Source organism: Rhipicephalus microplus, chromosome X (assembly GCF_043290135.1).
Source record: "Rhipicephalus microplus isolate Deutch F79 chromosome X, USDA_Rmic, whole genome shotgun sequence".
Classification (NCBI taxonomy): Eukaryota; Metazoa; Arthropoda; class Arachnida; order Ixodida; family Ixodidae; genus Rhipicephalus; species Rhipicephalus microplus.
Window position 1 is genome coordinate 151,525,795 of NC_134710.1, and position 21,747 is coordinate 151,547,541.

The window sequence follows — 21,747 nt, forward strand, 5'->3', positions numbered from 1 at the left end:
CGATGCATCGCGACGAGCTGGGTGCCGATCGCAAGCGGCTTTTTTTCTTTCTTGAGTTGTCATATGTATAGATACGTATACGTGCAGTGAACGACGCCGACGCCGGCGACAAAAAGCAGCCGAGATTGTCAATATAATTGCTATCGCAATATAAGTACTACGAATCCACTTTACACCATCGCTGGGGCCAGGATGGTAACTGTTTAAAGACCCAAACATGCTTATGAATATAAGCTTACCATTCGCATGGACAAGACAAAATATATCGACCTTAGCAGCACAGACCACAGAGTTTCTCACAATACTTATTAGAGGGAACTCTGGCGCTAGTATCTATGGGAGCTGCAATGTACGGCGCTTCAGCGAGCATGATAATGATGGGTAGTACACACATTTGTCTAATATTAGTACTTCTGGCCTGCTTTTGGCTCCGTGTGTGTTCGTGTGGCTTTGAGCTGTTTTCTTACTAAACAAGTATTAGCAAATGTTCAGCGGTTGTGCTTCACCATTTTATTTTTTTAGACTTACTTTCCAAATTGGCTCACGAAGTTCAAAAGGGGTCAATCTTTCTTTCAAAACAAAACCGAAACGCACCAATAAACGAAGCCGCAAGTACGATTCGCCGCCCGCAAGTACGAAGACTAGGCAAATGTGTGTACTACCCATCAATCCCATGGTCGCTGAACGATCGCAGCGCCAGAGTGCCCTCTAGTTAATTTTGAGAAGCTCTATGGCACAGACCACCTTTAAGTAAGGCGCGCAATCAGTCACCAATAGCGCGAGCTATCTATGGAATATACTTGGATACATTTCAGATGCCGATAGGTGTTGAATACATTGAATGAACATGCTAACTTCTTTCTTAGTCGTCCCTAAGTTCAAAACTACCGTAAAAACACATTCACCAGGAAGTGCCAGCGCTTCACAACATACATAAAAAATCTTGCTTCCTAAATTTTCATCATATTAAAACTGGTTGTTACGTTTTTTTTGGGTAAATGTCCCAATTTCAGGGTGCTTTCCTTTTGTTGAACTTCGCACCGGCGCACTAGCCTTAGCCTTTCTTTGTTTTGTTACATATTTGTGCTTTCATGTATCTTGAGCATTTACGTTGCATTATCTGAACCTATTTTTTTTTTGTCCACGCGCTGTTTGTTTTGTTATATTATACAAGAAAAGTGTCATGAAACAATCAATTTCTTCCATATTCAGTTAAGTATGCATGTAACTTTTTTTTTACTTCTGTGGACACTCTTTGCATCCCGTTGCCATGTATGAAACATTGATTTATATTATGAGACGACAGCACGTTCGTGGTCGGAATCTGCCTAGCCCTTGGTATTAATTCTACGACTATTTTCGGTACATTACAGAAATAAAATTATCAATCTTTTTCGTACTATAATACCTAAAAAAGTACATATGGGGGAGCACGGCCAGTGCCAAACTAATGTTGAACGCAGCCCCGCCGCGGTGGTCTAGTGGCTAAGGTACTCGGCTGCTGACCCGCAGGGCGCGGGTTCGAATCCCGGCTGCGGCGGCTGCATTTCCGATGGAGGCGGAAATGTTGTAAGCCCGTGTGCTCAGATTTGGGTGTACGTTAAAGAACCCCAGGTGGTCTAAATTTCCGGAGCCCTCCACTACGGCGTCTCTCATAATCATATAGTGGTTTTGGGACGTTAAACCCCACATATCAATGAACGCACACTGTGCAGCTGGTGCGTTCGGCTTACGCTAATGACATTTTTTGAGAGGGTGGGGAGGGGGGTGGTCATTTTTTTATCGTTTCAACTTCCCTTTACCTGATAATTTTGCGCTTTTGTTATAATTACAAAGAGAATCTCCTGTGTTTGCCTTGGCTTCGTATGCATAGCTTCGTATGGCTGCGTCTGTCTAAATTCGGGCCCCTCAATCAGTTCCGCTTTTAGTTTACGTGTGTGAAGAAAATATATGTCCATATTTTTAACCTTGTAGAGAATACCACACGTTCTTCACTTGTTCTGAGGCTTGTTGTTCCCAGAATTGTTTCACTGAATCACGAATGTATGCCCTGACATAAGTGCAACTAAACTTTTATTGGTGGCGTAAGTACGCTCATGCGTCTGTTGTTGCAATGGGGTGTAAAACACACAAAGTATCGCTACTTCTTATTTTTTTTCATGGTGAGCTGAATAAACTGTGTTGAGTTTTATTTTCTTTAGGCGTAACTTCAAACACCGCATGAATTCTTAACATACGAGACAAATATTGCGTTAAAGCTTCCACGAATAGTGTGGAGAATCTTTATATTAGTAAAAAGTATCGACATATTTATTCAAGAAATGCAGCTGATGGAACAGATGAATAATAACAATTGTTTGGGTTTAACGTCTATATGATTGAGAGAGACGCCGTAGGGAAGGGCTCCGGTAATTCCGACCACGTGGGGTTCTTCAACGTGTTCCTCAAATAAAAGTTTATCCAATCCAATCCTCAATCTATGCATACGGGCCTCAAGCGTTTCCGTCTTTATCGAAAATGCGGCTGGGAATCAACATTCGGGTCAGCAGTTGATCACCATCACCACTAGACCAAGTAGAGCAGAATTGAGGCGACATAAAGCCATGTCATTCTGCTATATGTATTGTACAAACGGGACGCACTTCAACCAACTAGAAAAAAAAGCCCCAACTTCATATAACTTAGTAATGATAACAATATATTTTTTCTCGCCTTTAGCAAGTTGATTTATGAAGTCTTGGATTTTTTCGTAATGTACAAAAAGGGGAGCCACTTTTCATAATGAGTGGCCAACATCGTTCATGATTGGGTTATGTGAAGATTAACTATCAGAATATTTTAGGGTGGCGTCCGCACTATACCACTGCTGTTAGACTGCCGATCGCCTATAGTGGCAGCGTACACGCCACCTTATCTGCGCGGCGCACTTGCATGCAGGTAAAGCATCTGCACAGGTGGTAGTGCTAATCGCTGCAGCAGGTGAGAGGTGTACCATACGAGTATTGTAACGCGACAGTGTTAAAGAGCTCGTTTCATGGAAATTCCGGCATAGGCGTTGTTGGGTGTGACCAAAAAATCATTATTTTATGCGTGACCGAATACTCGAGAACGATGCAAATGTAATAAAAATATCCTGGGTCAGAGTGGGAACTAAACCAGTGTCGTTTGGGTCATAGTGGAAAATTGAACCCTGGTCGTTTGCGTGTAAAGCGGATGTTCTACCACACGGCCACGCTTCTGCTTGTGAATGCCGTGAAAATAACTTCCTCTGCTTGGAAATACAATGAAAGTAGCTTTCATGCTTCACAAACGCACGCGTCCTGTATACATTCTTCACAATGCAACATGAAATATTGCAGTAATAACACGTGGTACGAGTGCCCATTACAAACGGGCGTCAAAACATGTGACTATCATAATGACTTCGTGGTTTGAAACCACTAACCCACTGCAAAAGGCATACTCGCTGCTGTGCGTATTTCCTGAAGGCCACGTAGTGGGTGCATAGGAAGTTCGAAAGGGTTTCATGCCCTAAGTGTTTGAAGTACGCACAGGGAACAGGATATGGCTATCGCGTTTAACTCCTAAACCAAAGCGTTAAGGTCCCCTATTTTTTTTTCGCTATTTCAACCCCTACGCCAATTGCAGCTAACTCGCTATTTCTGAGGAGCATGGTGCACGATCGCGCTTACCATGAATATTATTCAGAGGTATTCGGTACCCTCAAGTCCAGATAAGACTAAGTCAGCCTTAGCTCAGATTATCTGAACCACCATATAGGCATGACTTGTATCAAAGATAAAGATATCAAGAGATTTGAGCATGGACACAGGCTTTGTAACGAGGCACAGTCATCTAATCAGCTACCAGCTACTCTGCGCCGGCAGAAAGGGGTATAAGACGAGTGGCCATGAAGATCTATGGAGGGAAGTTTTTGAAAAAGGCTTGGGATCCATACCTGTCCTGTTAAGACAATGAAGTGAAACATTTACCTGTCTCAAAAGGGCATATTTACCAACCCTAGAAATAATCGTCCTCTGAAAACGGTTGATTGATTGATTGATTGATTGATTGATTGATTGATTGATTGATTGATTGACTGATTGATTGATTGATTGATTGATTGATTGATATGTGAGGTTTAACGTCCCAAAACCACTATATGATTATGAGAGACGCCGTAGTGGAGGGCTCCGGAAATTTCGACCACCTGGGGTTCTTTAACGTGCGCCCAAATCTGAGCACACGGGCCTACAACATTTCCGCCTCCATCGGAAATGCAGCCGCCGCAGCCGGGATTTCTGAAAACGGTTACCTGTAAGTTTACGTTGAATTTTAGCTTTAGTAGTCCGGAATATTCTGGAAAGTCCCAGTGGCTACCCGGCGCTTTTAGTATCCGTCTTAGTTGACGAGACGCAGTCGGAAGCTCGTCTTGGAAAAGAAAATTGAAAGCTGTGGTTTTTGGTCATCGAGAATCTTCCTTATTCGCTACAAATTTCACGCAAAGCATCGCAAAGCGATCATTTTATATACGAAAGGTCGGACGGCTATTGCTGCTCGAGATACTTTCATTACGCATGAAATCACTTGCAGGACCTCTTTCTTGCTTCGATGACAAGCTTCAGAATTTTCCCTTCTAGACATACGCAACCATCCGTGGTGCTTTCCCGCCCTATATATGTGAAGTCTTAGCCAGTAACTTATCTGCGCGTACATATTTAATTCACGCGTTTAATAGAAACTTTTATACCCGCGAGAGATACGCCGAACGTAGCGAGCCTAAAGTAGAATTGAAATTCGGTTTATTGTATAGGCACTAAAATAGGGCTAATCGCCCTCCTGGAACAGGATTTACGAATCCACATACATGCACTCGTCGTCTCTAAGAATGAGAAAAAGCCAATTGAAATAGACGGCGCGAAGGGAAGAAAAGTGCTTGCGAGGCTGTTACTACAGTAACGCTTCATTCGTTGAGCGCCAGATACGATAAGCTAGATTTTCTCTCTTTGAGTATAAAAGATGATGATGGTAGATGTTCAAATGGTGCAAGGGCCAGTAAGAGCCGGAGAGAGCTTAATCATGGTAATGGACATATACATTGAGCGTAATAAAAACTGTACAAAATCATACTATTTGTTTACAAACAGGAGAGCAGAGAGCGGCTGATCTCACCACGTGAACGAAAAAAACACTCGCGCACCTTGAAGAGTCCAAGTCTGCGGAGTCCGCCTGTGGACCACTGGCTCGCCGGACTGTGGCCTGCTGCCTGGACGCCAATTGCCGGTCAGGATCGTCGTCCCCCACCGCGTCGGTCTCCGAGGTACTTTGATTCACGCCGCCATCTGCCTGGTCTTCCTCGCCTCCACTTTGGTCGTCATCGCTTTCCTCCGAGTCGGATGTCGAAGTGAAGTCGGCCGGGGCCAGACCACGCTTGCCGCACTTCGATTCGGATTTGACCAGGTTGGAATCGTTCGTCACCTGAGTAAATATATGCGAAAACTCACTCGACAGCCAAATAACAAGTAAAACACCCTTGGACAGCTTTGGCTGACATTCTTCACGCCGCGACTTTAGTCGACAGCATCGCTGGTCTTCTTTAGAGTTTTAGCAATGAGTGCAGAGCTACTGCTTACAAAGATTGCTATGAACTTTCTGCTGCCGTGCCGCGATGTAGCAGGCTGCTGTGGCAAACGAAGTACTGTTATGCTCTAATTTCCAAAATTAGCAGTTGCGTCATTGGCAAAGGCAAATCTTTCTAGTAAGCACTGAACCAGATTTTCCACACTGTATTATGAGCAACTGCTAAATTAAATTTAACATGATAGAGGCCTGGCAAATGAGGTATGTGAAAACCTGTTGGTTGAAAGTGTGGTTCGCGACAATAAAAAATTGTTATATCAGCTGTATCACGATGCCATGATGTTCAATAGAGTGGATGATAACATCACACCTTTGAAAATATTATTCGTTCTCATTGCACAGCATATTAGGCCCAATGCTCCACCCTACAAAACAGCGGTGGGTTTCGCGGTCACTATTCAATAACCTGTTAGATCGTCAGCCTTGTCGGAAAGCTTTAACGATTGACTACTTCATATAGAAAAGCATTAACAGACCTGACATCTAATATTCGTATACCATTCACTCACGCATTTCGCATTCGTTTAGTTTTTTCACATTATTCTTACTTTCTTTTTTTCTGGAATCTTTTAATTCCGTTCCCCATCTCTATGCAGTATAGGGATGAGGACATGAGGCTGTGTAGCATGCGTGTATGCAGCTGCTTGTTAGCGGCTGTGTGCACGCGAGCAAAAATCACTATTTTTTTTTCGATAAACAGTCTCTATCTACATAATATGCCAAGGCGACATTCTTGCCGTCCTGCCCCGCCGCGGTGGTCTAGTGGCTAAGGTACTCGGCTGCTGACCCGACGGTCGCGGGTTCAAATCCCGGCTGCGGCGGCTGCATTTCCGATGGAGGCGGAAATGTTGTAGGCCCGTGTGCTCAGATTTGGGTGCACGTTAAAGAACCCAAGGTGGTCGAAATTTCCGGAGCCCTCCACTACGGCGTCTCTCATAATCATATGGTGGTTTTGGGACGTTAAACCCCACATATCAATCAATGTTGCCGTCCTGAAGACAAGGTAGACACGTTTCAATCAGTCTTTTGACAGACATAAACTGTCGGCTCTTGTTTCGTAGACGAAGACAGATTCGCGAGAACAGCGTGCCCTTGCTGTGAGCAACCTGAACATGGTGACACGCGTCTGTCTTCGACGAAACATTTCTGCGCATCGGCAAGTTGTTCTTCATCCAATGGATCCCATGGCGTGCTTTCAACACCGCGAGATAAAGCAGTGGAGCTGATGTTTGTAGGTTGCATCCATAGAACAAGAATAGCAACTTCCTCTATTGTCCTTGACACATTAGAGCTTCAACGCAAGCGTAATATCACGCACTCTTCTTTCCAGGTTGACCAGCTGAGCGCAATAAATCAGTGGTGAGTGTATGTCGCTCATGGTATACTTGGTCCTGTCTTTTTTGTTCGCGTAATTGCGCTCAAATAGTTTAAACAAAACAATAAAACCAAAACATCGGTATTTGTATAGATATATACACAGCATGTTTAGGTGCTTCTTGAGGTGCGCCATGCCTGCAAGACTACCTGCGATGAACGGGATGACGGGCGCTTCTCTGAGGGTGCCGGTCCACGACAAGTGTGAACTTTTGTTCTCATCAACAACTATACGGACGAAGCTGAGAATCCTAGAATAGATCCGTGTAATAGTCTCGGTCGCCATCATTAAGTTGGTTGCAGTTATACGGCATGTGCTTTTTATGTTTCTTCGTCTGGGGCACTCAGAATAAGCGCTACCGCACTCGGCACAAGCAGGCCTTCAGTTGTTTTGTGGCCTAGCTATAATTCGGCACAATCCAAATGCCTACAGCGCGAGTGCTCCTGACAGGCAAAGTGGCATGAACGTTGATTGATACCAAAAACGCTTGTTTACCGGCGCAGGCTTAGTGTAAATGCGTACCGGCGTTTAACACGAGCTTCGTGATTTAAGGGACCCACTTTTGAAACTTGGCAATGGCGAAGTGCCATTTGTTTCGAAATACGCTGTTGCCGCGTGACGCATCGCCCCGTTTCCTTACGTCACACGTGGCGCCTCCCATGATGGATCAGTTCCTGACGCACTGGCTGTGACGCAGAGTACCGCTAGCCAGAAGTAGCACATAGTGCTGGAACACAATTGTCTTGATCATTATGTCATGATTAATTTTCTTCATTTTTAAATAGAAAGTTGTAGCAGACTAACAGCTTTTGAACCAAGCTCTTCAACACTCGTATAATGCCCCATTTTTAGCGTGTATCTGCGAAATGATGTATTCGAGTTACGGGAAATCACGAAGGTATGGCAAACTCCAAGTGTTCAGGTATCCTCAGTTGATTCAATTGTGCATGCTTCGCGAATCCTCACTTCACAACTATCGCTTTAGGGCGCTTTAGATTTTGCCACAAGAGCCATCATTTATTACAAAGCTTACACGTCCGCGCACCACTTTATTTTTATTTTATTTTTCATCCAAATGAACTCACCATACTCTTTGAGTACTCACGAAGTGAATGCCTCCTCTGTATACTCATTGAAGATTCCAGTGACTACAAGGATGCAGGTAAATAGTTTATTACTTGAAAGAGTGCTGGCACGAGGAGTTCGAGTACGTTATGCTGTTTAGTCAGGCATAAATCATTAACTGGGTCGAAAAGGTCAATGCGAGCTACTGGCCACCACTCTTCGAACCACCGGCAAACTAAATTGAACGACTTCGTTTTGCCGTGAATAAAGTTGTTTCTATTTCTCTTAAAAGGGCTGGAAAGCTCTTCTAAATAAATAAAAAAAACTTGTTCTTATTCACTGTTTTTTCTATTATTGGAGTGAGAGAACAGCACAGATTGATTAGAAAAGGTTTTCATCTAGCCTGATACAACGCATAGCGTAACGGGAGAGTGCCAAGGAAAAGGAGGTGTCCATCTTTCCTATCTTCTCCTTCCTTCTGGCGGTCACTGTCCGTGTGCCACGCTCTCTCCTTCCCCCTCTCTATATCTATACGTTTAATCCTATCCTTTTAATCCTTCCTTATCCCCATTCCTCGTGAGCTACTGTTGAGGTGTCGAACTCTGATGCAGACAGTTACGGGGCTCACTTTTATCTTCTTTTCTCTTTTAAGATCCACATAAGAAAAAGTCTACATCTACGTGTAGATGTCTGTGACAGTGAAATGTCAGACTGGCGCAGTTTACCTGAGCTTCAGCCGTGTCTGGCTGCTCTTCATCGGATCTTGCGGGGACATTGACGAAGCTTCTGGACTCTTCTCGAGATGGCATGCCGGATGGCGCTTGCACGTTGTCCTCCTCCTTGGACTTGACGGAGTAGCTCCTCGACACCGGTGGCTTGGAGGCGCCTCCCTCCTCGCGAAGTGCCAGGCTTCCGAACATCTTGACAGCGTTGGCCACGCTGTTTCCCCCTGATGATGGACGCCTATAGGTGCTGTAAGTGCTACTGGTGGGCGTCGTTCCCGGTGCGCCCTGATGCGAAGACTGCCGGCCGTAGGTGCTGCCTGGTCGCGGCAGCGTGCTCGACCTGCGAAGCCCACGAATGGGCGTGTTGCGACGCCGGTTAACTGTTGTACAAGAAAATGACACGTGTAGTTTTTGCGCCAACAGGTTATATATACAATGCATTACAGAAGAATTCTTTCTGCATTCAGCGTACAGTAAAGGCAGCTTGCCGATTCGCTGACTGATCGCTAGTAAGATGACAAGAAATACAGTCGATCTAACCAGCTAATGGCGCAGCTCACGGAATTGAAAAAGAAGCAGCACCGAACTTGAAGTCCAACGCCGAAGCTCTCGCTATAGATATGTTTAGTAAAAGAAGACACCAAAGTTCTGTATTTGAGACATTATAATCTTCGCTTGGACGCGGAAACACATGACTTCTGCTTTTCTGAATGACGTGGTGAACTGCACCACTGCAAATGTACTAAGACACCTTCACGACTACTGAGAGACTTAAGACACCCCTGAAAAACAAGTCGACTTACACAACTCAATTAACTTGTGAAACATATATATTGCAGACGCTGCGCAAAACGTTATAGCGCACAAACTTTAAAGGTTCAACGCCTGTGTGATGCACTTCGTAAAAATTCTCTATACCAACGTGCTTCAGATGTCCGGGGCATAAAATCATGCATCTGCTCTTCGTTTACTGGCACTGTTCTGTATAATATTCACACAAGCTACCTGCACACTTCTATATGTTATCATAGACTGGCAGCGCAACCACACACAGAGAGAAGGAAAATGAACACGAAATCACATTGCGCTGCTTCACAAATGGCCCAAGTTTCAGTCTGCTGGCTTCTATTATATCACATCTAGCGAGTACCCCCCGCGGTGGTCTAGTGGCTAAGGCACTCGGCTGCTGACACGCAGGTCGTGGGCTCGAGTGCCAACCATGGCGGCTACATTTTCGATGGAGGCGAAAATGTTTGAGGCCCGCGTGCTTAGATTTAGGTGCACGTTAAAAAATCCCAGGTGGTCGAAATTTCCGGAGCCCTCCACTATCACGTCTGTCATAATCATATGGTGGTTTTCGTACGTTAAATCTCAACAATTACTAATTACATCAGGCGAATGCCTAAAAGTGGGGCATCGCCTCGCTGCACGTGTATCCGAAAAGGCTGCGTGTTGGCCTTGTCATTTATTTTTGCCATAAGTAGTACACAAGCCCAGACTACCAAATATAACACACCCTCACACACACAAAAACAAAAAAAAGGGAGGGGGGCAGATTGAGCTTGCCTGTTGTAGTCCGATGCGTAGCCACTGTTGCGGCTGCCGTAGTCTGACCCATAGCCACCCGACCGCCCGTAGTCGGATGTGTACCCAGCGCTGGGACTTTTCCCGTAGTCCGACCCATAACCAGACCCGTATCCCGAGCCGTAGCCTGAGCTTGGCCGACTGCTTTTGCGGCCGTAGTCAGAGCCGTATCCAGAGCTCGATGCCTTGTAGCTCGGACTGTAGACGCTCAGGGTCGGTGTGCGAGTGCCGCTGTAGCGACCGCTGCCGCCGTACGATGGCTGCACGAAAAAGAAATAAAGAACACGGCTCACCTTTTCAAATATTTCAGACCTGGAGCTTCGCACAGACTCTTATGTCACCGGTACTCTCTTTTTTTTTTCTGATTATAATTATGTCCGCCGTGAGGTGTAGCTGTTGCGGTGCTGGGTTACTAACACGATATGTCGCGGGTTCGATCCCGGCTACGGATGTCGCATTTCGATAGAGCGGATTAAATTTCAGAGGCCTGTATACTTTGCGATATCATTGCACGTAAAAGAACACTAGGTGGCCAGAATATTCGGAGCCCCTCACTACAGCGTCTTTCATAATCATGTCGCGGGTTTTAACGTGAAGCAATAATAATAATAATAATAATAATAATAATAATAATAATAATAATAATATGAATGTCACTAAAATGACTTTTGAAACACTCGTGAGCGTATACTGCATGCGCTTTCGCTTCGCGCGTGTGTTTTGTTCGACTCGCGTTGAGCTGTCCCTTACGTTAAGCTCCGTAATCCACTAATCCCATTCGGTATCCTTCATAGGCTTCATGAGCTCATTCATATCGTCGCAACTCGGAAGAAAACAACATGACGCTTTTCGAAGTCGATGGCATAGAGAGCGCGGCGTGGACAAGATTGTAAGACGCTATAACATGGCAGCGACTTTCATAACAAAACGTGTGGTAGTCTTGAGCATTGAAATCGTTCGTAAGTGGCGCCGTTTGTCTGGCTAGAGGTAAAGACAAGAAACTCTCATTATCAGGCCATCATCATCATTCTTTTTCTTCTTCTCCTGCTCTACACTATTATTATTATTATTATTATTATTATTATTATTATTATTAATTATTATTATTATTATTATTATTATTATTATTATTATTATTATTATTATTATTATTATTATTATTATTATTATTATTATTATTATTATTATTATTATTATTATTATTATTATTATTATTATTATTATTATTATTATTATTAGTTCATTCGTTAGCATATAGTGCAGTGATATATGGGATAACAGTTTTTGCATTTTGCTCAGAACGCTGGAAAACACGCATTGATAGCTTACTTCGAAATATTTTAAGAAGTGTAGCTTACGGTATTAAGATAGATGCCAGTACTATTTTCCGGGATTTGGGCGTTTGTGTATTCCAGGATTTGTTCATTAAGACAGTTGTTCTAAGATACAATTGGTGTGATGACTTTAAAGTGCCATATGTAACGCGTCGACCCCTGAGAGAAAAAAAAACCGTTTTATAGTACCCCGGTTTTCTACCAGATATGGAGAAGCATGTAGATGTGTATATATTCCAAAAATTTTCAATCCACTATCTGACAAATTTTTTTCAGCGAGTTCAAAAAAGCAATTAAAGAAATTACTCGCTGAGCTGTAAAAAAGTAATGGTGTTAGTTGTTTGTCTGTTCGTTGGTAAGGAAGCAACAATTGTTTTGTTACCTTGTATCCACATCGCTGTAACCGGCTGTGCCGGGCCTAGTCGCACAAGTCCTGGGGACATAGACAGGCCCGTTTCTTTGTATTTCTTATGGATGTGTAGAATAAAGTATTTATTATTATTATTATTATTATTATTATTATTATTATTATTATTATTATTGTTATTATTATTATTATTATTATTATTATTATTATTATTATTATTATTATTATTATTATTATTATTATTATTATTATTATTATTATTATTATTATTATTATTATTATTATTATTATTATTATTATTATTATTATTATTATTATTATTATTATTATTATTATTGCTTGTAGTGCCGTTCCTTCAAGAAAAAATCTGGCATCTTTTGTTTCATGGTTCACCATGTCCCGCATAGCGCCAAGAGTTCTAATCATTGACAATTAACATCAATAAATTCGGACGATCACGTCTGAAAAAAAAATACTCTCTTTGCTCTACTGCTCTTAGAGGAAACTTTCTCGGAACACTATCAACTAGAGCAACTTTGCAGATAAAGAAGTGTTGCCGCTTGAAATCTGACAAAATACTGCATGGAAAAGCACTCACCGAGCCGTAGGTGGAGCTCCGAGGTGACGTGCTGTTGGTGGAGTAATTTCCGGAGCCACCATAACGAGACGCACCACTGCTGCCGGTGCGCTGCGCGTAAGAGAAAAATTATGTCAGACACCTTGTCATAACCAGTAATAGCAATTTTAATAGTTAGGCACACTTAATTTTGTTTAATAACCTGTGCAGTACACGTACTTCAACAGAACTGCGGCTTGTGTTTCTACTATCGGTAAGCCTTGTCTTGCCACACATAAAGATACATGCCTTGTCTTGCAACGCATAAAGATACATACTTTCTTTTAGGTCCTACATTTCTCCGACGATAGTATAAAGATCTCTAAAAAGAGTTCACATGTTTTTTTTTTTTTAAGAAAGGGTCGTACACGTCAGAAGACAGTACTCGCAAAAAAGAGTCAAATGACTTTTCTCTCTCTCTCTCTTTCTCTTGGAGTGCTGACAAAGGTTGCGGCGACGTTGCTAAAACAACAAGCACTGCATTAGGGCTTCTGAAAAAAAAAACGAAGAGGTCAAGAAGTTGGAAATTTTTTTACCACTCACACCTCTGATGCTTACATCAGAAGGGTTAGTTAATCGAGTTGGTGAGCTACAGACTTGTACGTACGTATATACCATGTTACAAGTAATTGACTACTTGTAATAAGTTACATGTTCTTGTATTTTATGATATAATCAATTACTTTTTCGAGCTGTAACGTTCCGGGTTTATTACCAGTAATCAATTACTTTTTTTTTTCAAAAATCAAGTTGTCACCAGTCTTCTACGGCAGTTCTAGACTCGAAAAATATGCGAACGCTCTGTAAAAACGCCTCGTCTAATACCAGACGGGGGTTCCTACAGGGCCTATATTTTCACCTTTCACTTGGCCTTATCTGCCACCCCTTACCCAAGCTCCAGTATCAGCGAAGCGTGCCACTTCATGGAGGACTTGGACGCTATAACATCGAAGCACTGCGCAACTATGTGTTGGTGCGCAAGATTTTCTTGTGCGTTATAATAATGTAATTCCCTCCAGCACGTATATGCAAAGAGTGTTCAGTGTCACAGCTGACCTATAGCTAAATAAGAAAACGGTGATTAATCAACGACGATAAGATTGAAAAACAACTCTTGTTGATTGAAAGTTGACAACTTGCAACACTAACCCCCATATTCTAGAACGTCCCTTCACTCAACGCTTCACCTTCACTTGAGAAAGCCGATGGGAGCGCCGTCTCAAGGCACGGCAAGTCACTGCATATTAGTGATAACCTGCTGCGATTCTTGAGTAGCGTAGCGTCATTTTCAGCCAAGCGGTGACGCAGGGCTCAACTCTGTCAAGTGAAGGGTGGAAGTCGAGTCGAGGAGTGGTCGTGAATACGGGGGTATATCTCTTAAGTCACGGTAAATAAATAAATAAATAGATAAATAAATAAATAAATAAATAAATAAATATCATCATCATCATCATCATCATCAGCCTGACTACGTCCACTGCAGGACAAACGCCTCTCCCATGTTCCGCCAGTTAACCCGGTCCTGTGCTTGCTGCTGCCAATTTATACCCGCAAACTTCTTAATCTCATCTGCCCACCTAACCTTCTGTCTCCCCCTAACCCGCTTACCTTCTCTGGTAATCCAGTTAGTTACCCTTAATGACCAGCGGTGGTCCTGTCTACGCGCTACATGCCCGGCCCATGTCCATTTCCTCTTCTTGATTTCAGCTATGATATCCTTAACCCCCGTTTGTTCCCTAATCCACTCTGCTCTCTTCTTGTCTCTTAAGGTTATACCTACCACTGGTAGGCTGGTATACCTACCAGCATATGCTGGTAGGTATACCAGGTATACCAGCATATGCGGTAGGTATGCTGGTATACCTACCAGCATGGTTATACCTACCACTGGTATGCAGGTATACCTGCCACTGGTATGCTGGTATCTACCACTGGAAATTGACAGTTTATATCTACCCAGGAATCGCGAGAACAGATATTGGTCATTTTTTGTTAGGAAAAAGGTGACATCGGCAGCGTTGACCTGACGAATGCAATGAATAAACATCAGGGTCCAAGAAGAATTTGAACACCAGTATTCTGCGTGGCAGTCAAGTATTTTACCACAAAGCCATGCCAGCTCTCGCAACCGCTTTTCAAACACGCTCTAATGTCCATGAAATGTCCATTGTGGTTGCCCTGCTGGCTTTCTAATTTTATAAACATTACAAATTTACTTCGATAATACAGCCGTCACGTTCGGTTAACGTCGATTGTAGTTATAAGCGGCATCCACTGAAGTTGAATTATGTAGCAATGTGCAGAGCTACCATCCTTGTGAACAAAAGCGTCACGTGTGACCTTGCCGTTTTTGGTGTTGCTAATATCCGTGTTGCTGTTGGCATAGTTACGCAACTGTAAAAAACTGGTTATATAAAACGCATGCAAATATTCAAGATATGTCCATGCGAACAACATATTAAAATATACTTTGCGTCCTTTCTTAACGTGTCACCTAGTACAAAATTTACATCACAGTCACTTTCCCTCCGCGTACTTCGCATAACATCGATTCGCAAGGTACGAATTTTTCCGAATATTTAAATAAAAATAACCTGTGGCACATATCCGCATACCAGCGGCACATACCCGCCCGTGGGAATGTGCCACCATCTAACCGGAAGTGTTTGACGACGTACGCGACGGGATTGTGACATTATTCATGTTTTGAGCAGCGCGTCATATTCGTCAAACTATCTTACCCTCCCATGCTAATTTTGGTTCACGCCAAGTTAAAGGGGTAATCACGAGAGCACCCAAACGTAAGCGGATAGATAGATAGATAGATAGATAGATAGATAGATAGATAGATAGATAGATAGATAGATAGATAGATAGATAGATAGATAGATAGATAGATAGATAGATAGATAGATAGATAGATAGATAGATAGATAGATAGATAGATAGATAGATAGATAGATAGATAGATAGATAGATAGATAGATAGATAGATAGATAGATAGATAGATAGATAGATAGATAGATAGATAGATAGATAGATAGATAGATAGATAGATAGATAGATAGATAGATAGATAGATAGATAGGATGCGCTCAAAGTCGCCGAAGTTTGCTAAGAATTGCTTCGCATTTAAAAGTTTCAGTCTATCCCATCCCACGCTATAGAATCAGAAGAAATGAAAAAAAAAATAGCTGAGGCACTTGAACACGAAGCGCGGACACGTGTTTCGAAAGTGATAGTTCTAAATATTTGTCAGAACTCTAAGAAAACAATTTTGAATAAATAAAAAATCTGTAATCACATCAGGGTGATTATAAGGACTCCAGCTCACACCTGTGTGGTCCTACAACTTGCCCGCGAAGAATCAACGCTGCTTTGGCGCATATATAACTGACTCCGCGGACAGGCTTGGTTGTTAATACTGGGTGAACTGTTTACCCACTCTGCACTGCTCCGGTGTTAGTGGCGACAGAGAACAATTCATCGGGCTATACGATCGCAGTCCAACATGAAAAAAGAAGCGATGGTTCGCATCCTGCAACGTGTTTGATTGACGCTTCAGACATTTGAAGACGCTTTTTTTCTCGGAGGGCCCGCAGCAGTCAGGACAAGAGGGCCGCGACTACTACTTCTCTTCCTGCGAGACACAGGGCTGCCTAGCACCTGATGACACATCCCTTTTCTCAACTCATGAGATGCTCAGGCGGAACAATTTCCTGCGTGTATGCCGGGCCGAATCCCTAAAGTGAAGTCCAGGGTTCGATGGAAACCCGTCTGGTGGCCGCTAAATCCGTATACTGCTGCAACATCACCCCCACTATACCACCACCACTATCAGAAAAATGTTCCTGTTTTCAATGTTTTGGTGGCAGGCTCCATTGACGTCATGCGCAGCAATGAACATGGCCATTGATTTGTAAGACCAGTGATTCCGTGTGATATTTGTTTCCTTATTTACTTGTTTGTTTGTTCGTTCGTTTCCATCGAAATGGTACATTGTAGGTAGGTGAAAGTGTACGACAAATGTGCCAAAGTACAGTGAGATATATGAAGGAAAGGCTACCCTGGTGCTAGTTGCTGGTTTGCTGCCTACGCCCCTGCAGAGGTGCAGAAACAGGAGTCGGGAAGAAGACAGAGATCGAATGAGAAAAAAAATGAAACAGGAAAAAACACAGTAAGCCTGTGTTATATTATCCAGTTTTATTTTGTGCTCTGTATAAAGTCGAATTAGCATGGGCAATTAACGAAGCCGTCAGTTTCAACGTATACAATCACGACCGCTTGCACATTATATATAAGAGTTTCCGCAAACTGAATGTTGTGCCCATGTCCGCCCTATACAGCTGTCGCGGTCGCACAGCACGCATCAGCTAACTGTGACCAAAAAAAGGTACAAGAGTCGCGAAAATTTAGCTGTTCCTGAATCCTCGTGTCGCTCATAGCGAGTATCGCCTTTATTGTTGCCTGGCTACGCAGTGAGTCATGCGGGATGAGTAAGGCCTCAAAGGGTCTCTTGACAAAGGTTGCGCGCACGCTCTGGAGGCTCTACAATAAACGTGCCCTAATTGCGTCACGTCCAGTGCCAAAGTTACCTAAGGGTGTTATGCGCTGTTTCTTCTTGACGAGTGGAGGAAAGCCGCCGCTCTCCTCAATGACGTCGTCCTCTCAAAGCCGGCAGCCTTCCATCACGGAAATAGCAGCAACGAAAGATGTGTCAAAACGAAAGAGCTGCCCGAACGAAAGGGAACACGGCCTGACCGCGACTCACGAAATCAGAAGCGGAAGCTAAAGACAGGCTAATGGAGCAAAGAACAATTTTTCCGCGCTAAAAACAACTGTCTCGTTAAAGAGAACAAAAACCGAAGGCCTCGGCCTGGCACCTCGTTCGAACTGGCTTTTGTCGTGAACAAATACGCCTACCGCTTTCTCGGCTGTCCAGGCCAGCCATAGCTACTAGCGTTGGACTTTGTGTTTTGTTTCAGGGATGATTCACGCATGACCTTCTTGTTAAGCTGTAGCTATTTTGGCTTTCTCTGGAGTTCACACACTCAACGCGGTGCGCGTGCACCCGAGAATCTCCGCAGCAGGGCAAAGGACGCGTGGAAAGCCCGACCTAATGCCCGTCATCCTACATGTGTCGCAGAACCATTCATAAGATAAGAAATTCACTAAAACTCTTCACGAGGTGCCTTCACATTATTCTGCCTGATGCACTCAAATTTTCGCATTTTTCAACTCAAAGAGGTGATATTCTTTAACACTCTGGTATAGCGTATAGGTAGTACTACCTTTTTTTTTTTGTTTTATCGCTTTCGGCAACGGACGTTCATCACGCACTTAAACGTGCAGTTATATTTAGCTATGTGTCACTATCCAACGGTACATGCCCCAGACTGTCCAACCGCGTCAGTGGATTCGCCTTACTCGTACCCTTGGCGATAGGTCACGAGAAAGTTGGACATAGAAATTTACCTGAATTTTCCGCAATGCAACCATCATACCAAATCTGTCACGTGATCACAGTTAGACATAAACTTGCCGAGGTGACATGGCAGTTGAGATGCTGCGCTGCAAACCTCGAGTGTGGTGGTTCGATTTCTGAGGTTACGGCGGCCACATATCGACCGGAGAAAATACGAAAACGGCCACGTACTTGTAAGTTCAGCACAATTTAAAGAATTCTAGACAGTCGGAGAGTTGAGCCCTTTTAACCTTGAAAAACTTCTTAATTATATTAGAAACATTAATTTTTAGCAATGCATCATTCCATTTTAGTCATCAGGCTCGGCCTCATAAAGGAGGTACCTCCTGTTGCCAAAAAGTGTGTCTGAGCCCCCGCAGCTCTTGCTCAGGCAAGATCCGGGCAGCGAAAGCCTCAGACTCTGCCAGCTCATCTGCCCTAAGAGACTGAGCAACGAATTGAAGGTCTTGATATAAACTTACATTCATTTCTAGACGCACTGTACGTCTACGGATTTCATAGATACGACCCTGCACAACATTTGCCTTAAACAATTTTTAAGCCTAAAACCTGAAATGTCATAACGATTGTACTAGCGCTCTTTGGCCTCAGATGCCCTTGCACCAACAAAAAATAATATAACGAATGAACACGGAGTTATCTGGAGTCTCCAACTGCGGCTTGCAACATATCATAGTTGCTGCCTGGAATGCCGCCGATTTTCATTTAGCTAGAAACAAATAGACAATTCTTTCTAGCATGGCTTGTAAAAAAATTATTGGTGAGATAGGTTGCTCTTCACACGTCAAATGTTTTAAATATGAAGCATTATTTGGCTAGGAAACCTCAAAACCTCAAGATTTGTTTGTGACTGTGATTCAGCGTATTTTCTGTGAGATCGTGCTAACAAAGTTTTTTCAAAATTGAAAGTGTGATATGATAATATATTAATTACTTAGAAACGAAGTTCAAAAAGTAGTTATCAAATCCCTTACTGTCACATACATCTCCTTCGTCACCAGACTTGGCGTTAAGAACTCACAGGATTACAGTCAGCAAACCTGCCCCCCCCCCCATATCGTACAGTACAATTGTTTCTCAGTCAATAAATCTTTCTTTTTAGGCGTCAGAAATGTAGTATATTGAAAGTGAATATGCAGGAGGAAGGTGGCACTTATCACGTCACCCATTCTAATTTTGTCTAATATAGCCTAGTAATAATAACTGTTGGTGTAAGTTACGTCCAAAAACCACCATATGACAGTGAGGGACGCCGTAGTAGAGTGCTGCGGAAATTGTGACCCTTTGCTGTTCTTTAACGTGTATAACTAGATCGAAGTACAAGGGCCTCTAGCATTTCACAGAAATGCGGCTGCCGTGGCCGGGATTCAATAATGCAGCCTTCGGATAAGAAGTCGAGCACCAGAATCACTAGACCACTGGTTACCTTAACATTAACCTTAACATTTACCTTAACGTAATGTAAGCCTGTGCGCATAAGTTTGGCATTCTTAAGTCAGTGGTAACGTTCCTACAGTCTGCACTTGAAACTTCATAAAATGTGTAAATCATATCGGAAAAAAATAAAGCCATATACAAAAGACCATGGCTAAAATTTAAAGGGGCACAAAAGATGGTGATTGAATTCCTGCCCATCACAGCTTATGGAAAAATGGATGTCCGAGAAACAGGTGATGTCGTGATACGGCTTAACGTCATTGCGTACAATAACGTTTCACGCGATGTCATCACGCGACGTTTGCAGTGACAACGTTATTACGCGACGTTTGACGTGATAGCGTTGTTACACGCCGTTTGACGTAATAACGTTGTTACGCTACGTTTCACCCATTTCGCGTTACGTCCCCATGTCAGACCACGGCCGGATTAGGCTGCACCTGCGCGCTCGCTTCTTACGGCCTTCGCATCGGGTGTAGTACATGCCTTTCGCCGCTGTTTTGAAGGGGGCGCTGCGACTCTGACCTTCCTTCCTCTGCCCCTCCGTTCAGCGCGCGCGACGCCGGCAGATGAGTTCATGCAAGCTTCACCACTCACCGCGCGTTTAAAAACAAGTTGCTTAATCATTCAAGACGCCCAAATGGTTTATGGCATTGCTCCTACCTGATGATGCCGGGCTTGAACCTATACACCTATAAATAGTGAAATTTGCTAGCAGTGTCACAAGCCCCGAAGTGCGCGCGTGATCGTGGTCTTTTTGTGACAGAAAGCACCATATCACACGCCCCTTACAAGTTCGTTTGGGTACGCTGAACGCTTTCTCCTGTCACATTCTATTTGATTCGAAAAAAAAACAGGGCCTTTTTCTCTCCTTTCTGTGCATCTGTTGCGATTTTCTTAACACATGCGTAGAACTTGCTTACGCGATAATATGGGGACGCCTCATTCTCTTCTTTCAGCAATTGCTGCACCTTCTCGCATTTATAACGATAGTGCGACACTTGGGAGCGCAATCGTCCTATAACAGTTTGGTATCAACACGTTAAATCATCTAATATGCTTTTGCATATTAGATGAAAATTGCTCAATTTCTTTCTTTTCAAATGTTTTTCTCTATGGTACTTAGTAATTCTGTCAGAAATTTCTCCTTGTTGCATTTATATATATATATATTTTATATTGGTAGTGCAAATTGGTGATGACTGCAATGTGTTATTTTAAAACATATGTGTCGACGTCTGTTATACTTGTTGAGTTTGAATTTTGTGCCCCTCATTCAAAAGCAGAATGAAATTTGTATTTTTTGTTCCACTTCACCTGAGCAAATGTATGGGTGGAGGGACCTTAGTCAGGCAGAGGTAATCTGCCTTTAGTCCCTTCAACCTAGGCAATCATTGTTTTTGTCTGAATAAACAATGAATGAATGAATGAATGAATGAATGAATGAATGAATGAATGAATGAATGAATGAATGAATGAATGAATGAATGAAATGAGCGTCGCTGTTTATTCTTTGCGTGCAAACACTTACTGCTTCTTGTTCAGCGATAGCGTCTTGTGAAGTGGCAACATCCAGGTCTGTTTCGTTGGTCTCCGCTTTTCGATTCCTTGATGTTTGATGTATATGGGCGAACCTCGTGAAGCAGGATATTTGGGATGCTTATATGCACTTGATAATCAATAAGGAAGAATACTCCTCGAAAAGAGTAGGCGTGGAGTCAGGTATAAATTTTCTGATGTGGAACGCAGGCACATAGTCTTCATCGCACAAGTGTCTGCTGCATACGACTGTCGATGCAGACATGTCGTTGATGATGAGGTTGTCTCTCGCAATATTCTTTTGTCACTTGATGCACAGCTCATTATTGTTTGCAAATTGGAGAGAATAAACACTGGGTGTTTTCCACGAACGGGACTTACAATACAGAAATACGGTGATCGGGTGGCCGTGACGGAACACAGAAATACACCTTCACATAGCTAATATATATCGATGTGCGTAATGCGTGAACTGACGGGTGTGCGACTGCCTTCTCGACTAAAAAAATTACTGTAGACTGAACACTGGCAAAGCACCGAATGAAATGCAGTTGTGGTGTGTAAATCCCAGAATAAAGC

The 21,747-nt window shown here is 43.1% G+C and overlaps 1 protein-coding gene across 2 annotated transcripts in view; it reads right to left on the reverse strand.

Annotated features, from left to right (window-relative positions):
• Positions 1–21,747, reverse strand: part of LOC119177032 (uncharacterized) — a 220,303-nt gene that overhangs the window by 157,920 nt on the left and 40,636 nt on the right. For both annotated transcript variants that reach the window (XM_075878002.1, XM_075878003.1), the window contains exons 2-5: positions 12,689–12,778; positions 10,372–10,649; positions 8,806–9,145; positions 5,201–5,478 (exon numbers count right to left, since the gene is read on the reverse strand). In XM_075878002.1, coding sequence (XP_075734117.1) covers positions 5,201–5,478; positions 8,806–9,145; positions 10,372–10,649; positions 12,689–12,778 — 986 coding nt within the window. The remainder of the gene's footprint in view (positions 1–5,200; positions 5,479–8,805; positions 9,146–10,371; positions 10,650–12,688; positions 12,779–21,747) is intronic.